The 13,974-nt window shown below is 42.2% G+C and overlaps 1 protein-coding gene across 1 annotated transcript; it reads left to right on the plus strand.

Moving 5' to 3' along the window:
- The first annotated feature begins 723 nt into the window (after positions 1–723).
- Positions 724–2,728, plus strand: LOC110808402 (serine/arginine repetitive matrix protein). Its single transcript, XM_022033895.2, has one exon. It carries the CDS (start codon positions 821–823, stop codon positions 2,303–2,305), a length of 1,485 nt encoding a protein of 494 aa, XP_021889587.1. The 5' UTR covers positions 724–820; the 3' UTR covers positions 2,306–2,728.
- Positions 2,729–13,974: the final 11,246 nt, after the last annotated feature.

The raw sequence follows: 13,974 nt of genomic DNA on the forward strand, positions 1-13,974 counted from the left end.
AAAGATCAAATATAATAAAAACAAAATTTTATTAAGAAATACAAATGATGATACCCGGCATAAATAGAAATGTTATGTTACTCAAATTATACTGAAGGTATTTTTTATAAGTAAAGTTTGTTATTATTTTAGATGAAAAATTTAGAAACAAATTGTAATAAAAATTTTAGTCCAACTGGCAAGTAGGTATGTTGATTGGAGATTGAAAAAAAAAAAAAAAAACAAGAGAGAATTTATATTCATTTGTAAGTGGTGCGATTTTTCACACAACAAAAAAAAAAAAAAATGCAAAGATAATTTTTTTTATTTTTTTATTTTACACAGACATGAGTTCATTGTGAACAAGTGGGAATAATTCTTCTTCCTCTTCTTCTTCTTCTTCTTCTTCTTCTTCTTTTTTTCCTTTAAAAATTTAGTAGCAAATTTCTATTGGTTTATTGATTTATGCAAGAAAAAGAAAAAGGGCAGAGGGAATAAAATCTGGCCAATGTCAGCAAGCAAAGTCAAGGAGAAGAAGAAGACAAGGACAGCGATAGACACATTCTCCCCTGAATGTTAAAGAATCTTGGACAAAGCAGCCATTGATACAGTTTTTTAACTCATAAATTTCTCTTACAAAAATTTTGATACCATTCGTGAATTGTCAGTAAATATTTTGTCAAGCTGTCTCTGCAATTTGGTGCATCTGATGCCTTTCCTGTTTTCCTTAATTAACTATAAATAACAACATTCCCCTCCCATTTCTCTCCGTCTTCATTTCTTTCTTCACTTTTATTTTTTAAAACATTTCTCACTTTCAATCCTTAATCCCTTCGAAACAATGTCGACAAACTTACAGTCTCGCCCTTGGTCACGTTTGGCAAGCATTGCCAGGCCAGTCCCTGTCCCTCCCCCGGCTCCAGCCCCAGCCCCAGCCCCAGCCCCAGCTCCAGCCCCAGTCCCAGCCCCAGCCCCAGCCCCAGCTCCAGCTCCTCCTCCGGCTCAACCTACCCCTCCACCTCCAGCACCTGCCCCTGCAACGGCTCCAGCTCCTGCTACGGCTCCACCTCCACCTTCCCCAACACTTCCAGCACCTGCCCTTGCTACAGCTCCTCCTCCAGCACCAGCACCTGCACCTGCCGCTGCTCCAATCCCAGCCCCAGCTATAGCACCTGCCACTGCACCACTCACTGATCCTTCTCCTGCCCAGACTCGTCCCATCCCAGCTCGACTGCCCACATTCAGGCCCCTGCCTCAAGCATCTCCACCATCACCACCACCAGCAGCAAGGCCAGTGGCTCTACCGCAACCTGCTACTGCTGCCATGCCAGCGGCTGTTGTTGCTCCAGCAGCAAAATCTCCAACTCTTAAACCATCACCGACGCCCAAAACTTCCCCAACTCAAACACTGCTTTCGGTCACAACCTCCTCGGCCCAAACACCTCCCAAGCCAAAGCCTTCACAATCTCCTTCTTCTTCTTCACCACCCAAACCCATCGCAACCACGAACTCATCAGCGCCAGCCCAAAGAGTTGGGTATACGGCAACCACTATCCTTTCTACTATTCGGGCGCCAAGTCCAACACAATCTTCGAAAACGATAAAACCCGCAACTCAAACTCCACCGCAATCTCCCAAGCCCAAGCCTACTGGATCACCGCCTTCTCCCCTCAACTTACCACCTTCCAAATTCAAATTGGAACGTGAAAATGAGCCCAAGATCCCCAAAGAGGCAGAGCAGAAAACAGTTCTGGTTCAAAAGACCGTCGGCGAAAGGCCCTTGTCATGGCTAACTGGAAGCGAGCCCAAGAAAGATGCGGGTGCCACCAATCACAAAGGGAGCAACAACGTCGCTGAATCAAAAGAGAAAAAAGGGCAGGGAAAAAAGGCTTCTTCTGATTCCGAGGAAGGAGGGTTTCGGGTTATCACGCTTGCAGGTGAAAATAAAGGTGCCATCATGGAAATTTTCCACTCCCCAAAGAAAAATGGGTTTGAAGGTAATCCTCGGTATCTCCAGGCCCAGAAGACGACGGGAACTTCTAAACTTGCAATCGCTGATGGCGGCGAAACATGGCATAGCTTTAGCAGTGGCGACGAAAGGAATGACCAAAAGACAAACAAGGACAAAACCCAGAAAGATGCGAAAGCAATGCGGACTCTTCCCATGACCGCTTTCATGAACAGTAACGTGCAAGCTGTTAACAACTCCATCATGTATAATTCCAAGTGTAAGCACCATGATCCCGGCGTGCACCTTGCTCTCTCCAGGAAACCAGGCCATGGAGCATTCAAGATCAAGGAAAACGGCAGCGGCAGTCGTAATTAGAGAAGAAGAGAGAGAGTGAGCAAAAGATTCAGAGAGGTTTTACTTCTGCGGTTGGTTTTCACGCTATAATTATTATGTCATGAGAAGAAGAAATTATAAGGGAGAATAGAAGCAAAATATGAGAATAAAACAAGAGCGATCACAAAACGGTGTTATGGGTTCTGATTCTTCAATTTTTTATTCCACTTCTGCGGAGTTTGATTGAAGTATATCGCTCATGCTCTGTTTTCTGATACAGACATATATACACAAAAGTTAAAGAGTGCGGAGCGTATATTTATATATATATAAAGTAATAAGTGATGGTCTGCCATTTAAACATTGGTTTGTATCTGCATTTCCTTTTAGCCAGTTTTTATATGTTGATTCCTATTGTAAGCCACTTCTATTCTATTAAAAAATGCTATATATCTTGAGAATAAATGTCTGCTTTTTTATCTAGTATGATTTTGTCTGCTAGTTTGCATTTGCAAACTAATAATATAATTTTTTATTAGTTAAGCCATGATTTTCAAAATCATAATTTTTTCTAATTTTTCAAATAAACTATTTGTTGATTTTAGGACTGTTTGATAATTTTTTTTTTATATCTTCAATATTTTTTATTATTTATAAAATCATTTTTTATTTTAAATCATTATGTCCGATATGATTTACTCTTTTTTTTTTCTTTTTCTCTAGGGTTTCTTTTTCTTCTTCTTTTACTTGATACTGATTCAAGAAGAGCTGCACACGCACACCTCTTCTCATTCTTATTTTATTATATATATATATTTAATATTATATATATAATATATATTTAATTATATCAATTTTATGATATATATACAATAAAGTATAGACAAAATAGATATTTTGCTCAAATATATAATTATATTATAATGTCAATTCAAATAAAAACAATTGTCATTACCGGTGTAATACCCAACTATTTTTATTTTTTATTTTTTTTATTTTTTTATTTATTTTATTTAATTTTTACTAATTCTATATAAATATAAAATATGTATTAATTGAATTTAATTTAATTCAATTTATTTTAATGAAAATAATAATAATAATAATAACAAAAAGGGGTAAAAATTTGTTTAGAGATTTAATTGAAAATAATTTTGAGAAAATGGGTAAAAATTTGGGTTATGGGGATATTTTTGAAAGAAAAATAGAAAACCGGAGGTTAAAACATAATTTAAAAAAGTTATGTCACGTCATCTGCCCGGTCAGCAGCCCTGACCAACCAGGACGCTCCAGGTAGCAGAGACGCTGACGCAGGAGGCCACGCAGGAGGGAGCCACGTGGGCAATCCATGTATGCACGATCGAACGGCTGAGATCCGTTCCCGCATGAACGGCCCAGATCAAAATGCGCACGGACGACCCAGATTGCATCGCACACAGATGGTACAGATTGAATTGCTCACGGACGGCCCAGATTGAATCGCGATGAACGGTCCAGATTCACTCCCTATTTAATCGTGATCGGACGGTTCAGATTAAAAGCGATGGATGGCTCAGATCAAAAGTAGATGGGTATAAATAACCTCATCCGCACCCAAACTCTAACCCTATCCGCCAGAGCCCCTCGCTGGAGAAAACAGCCTAGCCACCGGAGAGTTGACCGCTGCCACCCGCCGCCGTACCGGAGCAATTTTCGACCGCCAAACAAGGTAAAAATTCTACCATTTGCTCATAATTTAATTCTAAACCCACCTATGGACAAATTAGAGCAAAAGCACCGACCAATTAGTCGAAAAACGCCGCCGAAACTCAGCAGCGCTGCTGCGAGGTGTTTTAATTTTTGCCTCCGATGAGACCCTTCTCGATTCCCGTTCGATATGATTTTTTCACCGTTGTGATCACTGGCTCCTTCTCTACAGGTTAACCGGAGCAAAACACCCAATCGCAACGTGAGCCGAAGGAGCCGCAGCACCAGAGAGCCCCACCGCCTGTGAGTTTCAATTTTTTACATTTTTTCGGCCCACCGAGGACCCTAAATGTGTTTTCTCACAAGAACTGATGCAAGTTTGGCTGAATTTGGCCAAAAATAGCCAACCCGAGGCGGACCACCGTCACGAGCGACGGCGCCGCCGGCGGAGCACGGCGAAGCCGTCGTGCCAGAATTTTGAAATTGGCCGAGTAGGCCCTAGGTCTAATTTTTGGATTATTTGAGACATGTGTAAGTACCGTAAGAGCGTTTCAGTTCCCGAGAAAAAATTCAAGGAACCTAGGGACCGCCCGTAGGCGTAATGACAATCTAGTTTTCGACGTCGAATCAAATAAGGACCCCTCACCCTATTTCCTATCATGGAATTAAAGTTCGAATAAATGGTAATACTGTATTTTGTGCAAATTAATAGATAAGCATAATTAATTAAGGTTGCTAATAGAGCCCGAAATCGAACATTATTCCTTGTCGATTTCTGCTTGATTTATTTTACAGTTTAAATGCGCTATGGTATCTGGTCTATCTATTCTATAATTTTAAATGCATGTGTTACTGTTTTATTTGACTACTGTGTGATTGTGAAATTTAAGATATGATTGTATTATCGGGTGCATATTTATTATTTATGTGATTATGTTCAACTTGGTAACGGGGACTAAGGGAAAACAGATAAGGTGACAACCTCACTAGATATCTTGGGAGATGGTGGACGGACCGAGTTCATGGGAAACCCTACCGTGAACGTCGTCTCATACTGGACGGAGTATGAGGACGGCCCGCTTCACCCTTATACCGGACGGGGTATTGAGGTTTAATGTCTTGGCGCTTATACCGGACGGGGTATTGAGGTTTAATGTCTTGGTGCTTATACCAGACAGGGTATGGGGACAGTCCTGGAATTAAGACTGTTAAGAAGAAGGGTTCACGTGTAGCGGGGACATCCTTATGGATATCCATGGATATTAGTGGGTTGATGAAAACGAGAAACAGTGATAATCAATTATTGTTAATTAATACGGATTTATGATATATTTTATGTTACTGATTATGCATGAAATTATGATATGTATCAGGTTATTGTCTTTATAGGTTGTTTTCACAGGTTCTCCAAGGTTAAGAAAAAAGGGTAAGTGGTTTTATTTTAAATAAATGTATTGGTTTAAAATTTGTGCTCCATTGGTTATTTTTATTTTTCTACTAACATTTACTTATGTGACGGTGATATAGTGTGATGTCCTTATTGGGCTAGTGTAACTCATTCTTTATTTAACCATTTCAGATTAGGAGGACCTGGTTCTCGAGCCTGATCCACAAGAAGACGGCGAGTAGATGCTAGATGCTTTATAGTTTTCTTTATTTTTCTCATTTCTCGTATTTCTTTTAGAGAACTTATTCTGTGATATTATTTAGTACTTTTAAGTTATCGTGTAAATGATGTTAACCTTAATCTTTTATTTCGCTTCCGCACTTAAATTATTATATGTATTTTCTTTTGAGTTTCCGGGGCCGTTACAACCAGATATTAATAGATTATTGTCCAAATATAGTTAAATTTGAACATTAATAAACTTTAAATGTATCATACCATACCCAACATTAATGAATAATCATGTAAGTCATACAGCCAATGTAACACCCAAATTATTATTTTTATTTTCGTATTTGAATTTTAGTTTAATTTTTTATATATTTAACTTATAAGATTTTAATTCAATTTAATTTAATTTAATTTAATAAAAATAAAAATAATAATAATGATAAAATAGGGTAAATTTATTTTTTGAATTTAATTGAAAATAATTTTGGAAAAAAGTTGTGAAAATTTGGATTCTGGGGTATTTTTGAAAAGAAAATCGAAAACCAGGGGTCAAAACGCAATTTGAAAAAGTTGTACCACGTCAGCAGCTACGTCAACAGCCCAGTCAGCAGCCCCGGCCAACCAGGACACGCCGCGTGGCAAGGAACGTTGACACGGGACGGGCCACGTGGGCGATTCGCGTGCGCGCGATTGGACGGCCCAGATCAAATGTGCGCACGGACGGCCCAGATTCAATCAGGCACGGACGGCCTAGATTGCATCGCAATGGACGGCCCAGATTTAATCCCAAATAAATCGCGATCGGATGGTCCATATTAAATCTTGATGGACGGTTGAGATTAAAAGGGGAAGGGTATAAATAACCCCATCCACACTCGACCACAAACCCTAGCCGCCAGTGCCTCGCCGGAGAAGAAGAACCAGACGCCGGAGGAGCCGGCTGCCGCCACCCGCCACTGCACCGGAGAATTTTTTGACCGCCAATCGAGGTAAATTTTCTTCCCTTGGCTCGTTTTTCGACGCTGAATCTGCCTATTGCCAAACTAGAGCCAAACCACCAGCCAATCAGCTGGAAAATCCCGCTGAAGCCCAGCAATGCTGCGGCGGCTTCCCTCTGTTTTTGCCACCGATGAGGCCCCTTCCCGGCCTCCGTTCGATGCAATTTTTATGCTACTGTGATCACCGTTTTTTTCTCTACAGGTTGACCGGAGCAAAACATCAAAACGCGACTTGCGCCGGAGAAGCCGCCGCACCCGAGAGCACCGTCGCCAGTAAGTCTCGGCTTTTCATGATTTTTTGGCCAACCGAGGGCCCTAGGGTTGTTTTATCGTAGGGACCAATGTAAGTTTGGCCGAATTCGACCAAAAATGGCCAACCCGTGGCGGATCGCCGCCGCCGCCTGCGGCGGCGACGCCAGAGCACGGCGGAGCCGCCGTGTCGGGATTCCGATATTGGCCAAAAGGGGCCCTAGGTCTGATTTGGGATTTTTTGGGACACGTGCAGGTACTGGTAGTGCATTTCAGTTTTTCGAAAAAAATTCAAGGATTTTAGGGACAGCCCATAGGCGCACTGTAGAGCCGATTTCAGATCCTAAAACAAGTAAGGATCTCTCACCCTACCTCCTATCACGGTATTAAAGCTTAATAAATAATTAAACAGTATTTTGTGACTTTATAGATATGTATAATTGATTGAGGTTACCAATGGAGCCCGAATCTGATACATTGTTGGTCAGTTGTTGTTTGATCTATTTTTCAGTATTAAATGTAGTATGATATTTGATGTATTTATTTTATGGTCTCGTATGTAGGAATCATGATTTTTTTAATTATGGTTGGTATTATGGTAAATCCAATACTGTGTTGTCTTATTTGGTGTCAATTACTGGTTTACATGTTTGCGTATGATTGGATGATTGAGATCAGGAAAAAGGGAAAAACGGTTATGTGAATTGATAAATGGATAATGTGGACAGCTTGACTAGATATAATGGGAGATGGTGGACGGATTGGGTCCGTAGGGAACCTTACAGGGAACGTGGTCTCTCATACTGGACGAGGTATGGAGACCTTATGTGTTTTGGCGCCCATACCGGACGGGGTATAGGGACGACCCGTTTCATCCTCATACCGGACGGGGTATTGAGGTTTATAGTTTTGGCACCCATATCGGACGGGTTATGGGGACGGTCGTGGAATCAGGTTATTAATGTTAATCATTCACGTGTAGCAGGGACCCCTTATGGATCCCCATGGATACTAGTAGGCTGGTAAAAGAGGAAATTTATTGTCTGATTATTGAAGTGCAAAAGTATGACATGTGTTCTGTTACAAAGTCGATATGATTTTATGATGGTTATAATGTTATTGTTTTCATATGTTATTTTTATGAATCTCACCGAGGTAAGTGGACAGGAAACGTTTTTATGTTAATAAATGAGTTTGTTATAAATTATACTCCATTGGTTATTTTTGTTTTCTACCGACTTTTACTCCTGTGGCAGTGAGATAGTGTGATGTCTTTACTGGGCTAGTGTAGCTCATTCCTTACTTAACCATTTCAGATCAGGAAGACAGGGTTCCCAAGCCCATTCCGCAGGAAGACGGCGAGTCAATCGCCTAAAGACTTTATAGTTCTATTTATAGTTTTTATTTCTAGTATCTCTTTTAATTAGCTTATTCTTTCATGTTTTGAATACGTTTTTTGTTATTGTGTAAGGGATGTTAATCAAAATTTTTATTACACTTCCGCATTTAAGATTTTTAATATATATATTTTCATTTAAATTCCGGGGCCGTTACAGTTGGTATCAGAGCCGCGTTCCTCGGACTCATCCCTTACACAATAATGCTTAGAGAAATACCCACCGATAAATCGTTACTCAATTTTTCTGTGTGAAATGCAGGTGCAAAGAAATGAGGAGAGGGAGACCCCCACTAAACTGAGCAACCCGGGATGATTCGCTCCGGGAAGATGTGGACAGAATATTCGAGATGCTGGAAAGGATCATGGCTGCCCAGCAAGGTCGAAAGGAGAGAAGGGAGTTATCCGAACCTCCCCCACTACCACTGGTTGAGCCACCGCTACAGCAAACGGATCCCGAGCCACCCCAGCATGAGCTTGCCCCACCACAGTACCGCCCGGCACCACCGCCGCAGTATGAACCAGTGCCCCAGCCACCGTACTGCCCGGCACTGCCACAGTACAATTCGGTGCCCCCACCATATCAGCAGGTGCCACCACAGGGCCCCCCAGTCTATCCCCAGCCAGGCCCAATCCCTCTTCCACAGGATCCAGCTCATTCCTTGATCGACCCGGGCTACATAGAGAGGTACAAGAGGCTAAATCCTTCCACTTTTGCAGGGGGATCCTCTTTTGAAGATGCCCAGTACTGGCTGGCGGAGACTGAGAGAGCTTTCAAGACCTTGGGAGTGGTTCCTGAGCAGAGAGCTGCCCTTGCTTCCTACATGCTGGTAGGGGAAGCAAGTCATTGGTGGGAGCTCAAGCAGACCACCCTGCCTACACCAGTCACTTGGGAGCAGTTCTTAGCGACCTTCCATGCGGAGTATCTCCTTGAGCACATCCGACACTTAAAGGAGATGGAGCTCAAGACATATTCAGCAGTTCTAGCAAAGGCATAGATCGTGGAAAGAAGCTTCAATACCCGTCCTTAGCCAGCGGGGAGTTTCCGACCCTCAGCTCCGTTCCGCAGGCCAGCACCTACTGCGCCTGCCCAACCAAATAAGAGGCCCAGACCAGCCATCCAGGCCCCTCCTCAGGCTCCAGGTGCAGCACGTGGAAAGATCTGTCAGCACTGCGGCAGAGATCACGGGGACCGACCATGCTACTGCCTCAACAACACTGTCGCATATGTGGCAGTGCCCAGCATTATGTAAGAGAATGCCCGAGGAACCAGAATCAAGGAAGGCCTCCTATCTAGGATAGAGCTTATAACCTTACCCAGCAGGATGCCGACACCGACCCGGATGTGGTACAGGGTATGTATATTATCTCTTACCATATTGCTCATATTTTATTTGACACTGGTGCATCGCACTCTTTTGTTTCACCTATTTTTGCTTACAAAATTAATGTATCACCTGATAAACTTGATTCATTGTTGTTTGTGTCTACTGCTGGGGGTGAAACACTACTAGAAAAATTTATCTACAGGGCTTGTGTCGTGGAGATAGCAAATAAGAAACTGAGTGTAGACCTGATAAGGTTAGACACGGGAGATTTTGATGTAATATTAGGAATGGATTGGCTGGCGGCGTATCACGCTACCATAGATTGCTTTAACAAGAAGGTTGTATTTAATCCTCCAAATGAGGAGCCATTTACAAATTAATAAAATCATTTAGTACTTATTCCTTGATGGCAAGTTTTTTTAACTTCTAGTGCCTTAATCTTGCTATTTTCTCTGACTAGGCAAGCCCAAAAAGGAAATTTGTATTCAAGAGATTCTGGTAGTCTAAGACTTCCCAGATGTGTTTCCGGACGAACTGCCCAGTCTGCCAGCGGACAGAAAAATTGAGTTTACTATAGACCTACAGCCAGGTACCCAGCCCATTTCGGTTGCTCCTAACCGCATGAGCCGCATTGAGATGGAAGAGTTGAGGAAACAGAGTCACTTTTGCAAGGAAGGGAGATGGAACGTTGAGACTGTGTATTGATTACAAAGAATTAAACAAGGTTACAATTAAGAACAAGTATCCCCTTCCTCGGATTGATGACCTCTTCGATCAGCTGCAGGGTGCACAGGTCTTCTCTAAAATAGACCTGCGATCAGGTTACCATCAGGTGAAGATAAGAACAGAAGACATCCCCAAGACGATCTTCCGAACCAGGTACGGGCACTATGAGTTCCTAGTCATGCCATTTGGGCTAATGAATGCCCCGACAATCTTTATAGATCTGATGAACAGGGTCTTCAGAGAGTTCTTGGATCAATTTTTTATCGTGTTCATCGATGATATCTTAATCTACTCAAAAAGCATAGAAGAACGTGCTCACCATCTTGCCCAAGTTCTGCAGGTCCTCAGAAAAAAGAAGTTATATGCAAAGTTGAGCAAGTGTGGATTTTGGCTTGAGTAGACCGTCTTCCTAGGACATATCATATCAAAGGAAGGGGTATTAGTGAATCCCGAAAAGGTTGAAGTGATACTTGGCTGAGAGAAACTAACATCAGTTAAGAAAATCCGTAGCTTCCTAGGGATGGCAGGTTATTACCGCAGGTTCGTTGAAGGATTCTCCAGTGTAGCAGCTCCTCTAACCCGACTCACGAAGAAGAATGTCAAGTTTGAGTGGAATGAGGACTGTGAAAGAAGTTTTTCAGAATTAAAGAAGTGGCTGACTACTGCACCCGTGCTGGCATTATCGAGTGGATCAGGAGGATATACAGTTTATAGTGATGCCTCCTATCTAGGCGTGGGTTGTGTTCTGATGCAGCATGGAAAGGTTGTAGCATATGGGTCCAGACAGTTAAAAAATCATGAGAAGAACTATCCCACCCATGACTTAGAGCTTGCCGCAATCATACACGCCTTGAAAACCTGGCGCCATTATTTGTACGGAGAGTCCTTTCAGATCTATACCGATCATAAGAGTTTGTAACACATATTCACTCAAAAGGATCTTAACATGCGTCAGAGAAGGTGGATGGAACTCCTTAAGGACTATGATTGTGATATCTTATACCATCCGGGTAAGGGCAACGTGGTAGCAGATGCTCTTAGCAGAAAAAGTGCAGGTATCTTTGCCCATTTGATGGTTTCAGAATGTAGGCCAATTGGGGCCACGCAACAGGTTCGACTTCAGGATCTAAAGAGATTCACATGTTTAGGCCGTCTGACAGTCCAACTCGAGTTAATCCAGAGAATAAGAGAAGCCCAGTCAGTCGACCCCGCCCTGGTAGCCCGCAAGAAGGATGCAGAACAGGGAGTGAGCTCAGAATTCTGAATCTCTGCCGATGGATTACTTCATTTCTAAGACAGAGTATGTGTCCCAGATGACAGTGAGTTAAAAAGAGACATCATGACGGAGTCCCATAGCTCGAAGTTTGCCATGCATCCAGGAAGCACCAAAATATACCAAAGCATGCGACCCCAGTTTTGGTAGAATAGGATGAAGAGAGACATAGTCGACTTTGTATCTAAATGCTTGGTATGTCAGCAGGTTAAGGCAGAGCATCAACACTCAGGTGGGTTACTTCAGCCTTTACCGATCCTGGAGTGGAAGTGTGAACATATTACCATGGACTTTGTATCGGGGCTATCCAAGGCACGTTCAGAACATGATGACATATGGGTAATTATTGACCGACTTACCAGGTCTTCCCACTTCCTAGCCATCAGGATGACCGATCCCTTGGACAAGTTATCAAAAATGTATATCCGGGAGATAGTCAGATTGCATGGAGTTCCAGTGATAGTGAAATCCGACAGGGACCCCAAGTTCACTTCTCGATTTTGGAGTAGCCTTCAGCAAGCCATGGGAATAAAGTTGTCTCTTAGCACTGCCTTCCATCCTCAGACCGATGGACAATCAGAGAGGACAATTCGTACACTTAAGGAAATACTCCAAGCTTGTGTCCTTGACTCTAGGGGCCATTGGGACGATCATCTACCCCTGATAGAGTTTGCCTACAACAACAGTTACCAAGCGAGCATTGGTATGGCTCTGTAGAGGCGTTATATGGACGCCCATGCAGATCACCGATTTGTAGGGAAGAAGTAGGCAATAGAAGATTGTTCGATCCGAAGTTGGTAGAGGAGACTACGTCAAAAATAGTTAAAATCAGAAAGAACATTCAGACAACTCAGAGTAGGTAGAAGAGTTATGCAAACACCCGGAGGAGAGATCAAGCGTTTGAGAAAGGCTATCGAGTGTTTCTTAAGGTCACTCCTTTCAAGGAAATTAGTAGGTTCGGCAGGAGGAGAAAACTAAACCCCCGATTTATTGGACCTTTTGAAATCTTAGACAGGATTGGTACTGCCGCCTACAGACTAGCATTGCCTCCAGAGCTCTCCAGAGTCCACAATGTGTTCCACGTATCCATGCTACGTAAGTACAACCCGGACCCCTCTCATGTCTTGACTCATGAACTGCTTCCACTCCAAGAGGACTTATCTTACGAAGAAGTACCAGTCGGCATCACTGGGAAATATCATTTGTAAAGGTTGTGTGGCAGAACCACACGCCTAGGGAGGCTACCTGGGAGGTAGAATCAGATTTTAGAGGCTAGTATCCCCATTTGTTCGATCAAGAGTAAGAGGCAAATTTGGGGGACCAAATTTCTTAAAGGGGGGGAGAGTTGTAACACCCAAATTATTATTTTTATTTTTGTATTTGAATTTTAGTTTAATTTTTTATATATTTAACTTATAAGATTTTAATTTAATTTAATTTAATAAAAATAAAAATAATAATAATGATAAAATAAGGTAAAATTATTTTTTGGATTTAATTGAAATTGATTTTGGGAAAAAGTGGTGAAAATTTGGATTTTTAAGGTCACTCATTTCAAGGGAATTAGTAGGTTCGGCAGGAGGGGAAAACTAAACCCCCAATTTATTGGGCCTTTTGAAATCTTAGACAGGATTGGTACTGCCGCCTACAGACTAGCACTGCCTCCAGAGCTCTACAGAGTCCACAATGTGTTCCACGTATCCATGCTACGTAAGTACAACCCGGACCCCTCTCATGTCTTGGCTCATGAACCGCTTCCACTCCAAGAGGACTTATCTTACGAAGAAGTACCAGTCGGCATCACCGACCGAAAGAGCAGGATACTCCGCAACCGGGAAATATCATTTGTAAAAGTCGTGTGGCAGAACCACACGCCCAGTGAGGTTACCTGGGAGTTAGAATCAGATTTTAGAGCCCAGTATCTCTATTTGTTCGACCAAAAGTAAGAGAAAAATTTGGGGGACCAAATTTCTTTAAGGGAGGGAGAGTTGTAACACCCAAATTATTATTTTTATTTTCGTATTTGAATTTTAGTTTAATTTTTTATATATTTAACTTATAAGATTTTAATTCAATTTAATTTAATGAAAATAAAAATAATAATAATGATAAAATAGGGTAAAATTATTTTTTGAATTTAATTGAAATTGATTTTGGAAAAAAGTTGTGAAAATTTAGATTCTGGAGGTGTTTTTGAAAAGAAAATAAAAAATCGGGGGTCAAAATGCAATTTAAAAAAGTTGTGCCACGTCAGCAGCCACGTCAGCAGCCCAGTCAGCAGCCCTGGCCAACCAGGACATACCCCGTGCCAAGGAACGCTCACACGGGATGGCCCACGTGGGCGATCCGCGTGCGTGCGATCGGACGGCCTAGATCCGTTCCCCCGCGCACGGACAGCCCAGATCAAATTTGCGCACGGACAGCCCAGATCTCACGC

The sequence above is a fragment of the Carica papaya genome, chromosome 5, assembly GCF_054855325.1.
Source record: "Carica papaya isolate Zhongbai chromosome 5, ASM5485532v1, whole genome shotgun sequence".
NCBI lineage: Eukaryota > Viridiplantae > Streptophyta > Magnoliopsida > Brassicales > Caricaceae > Carica > Carica papaya.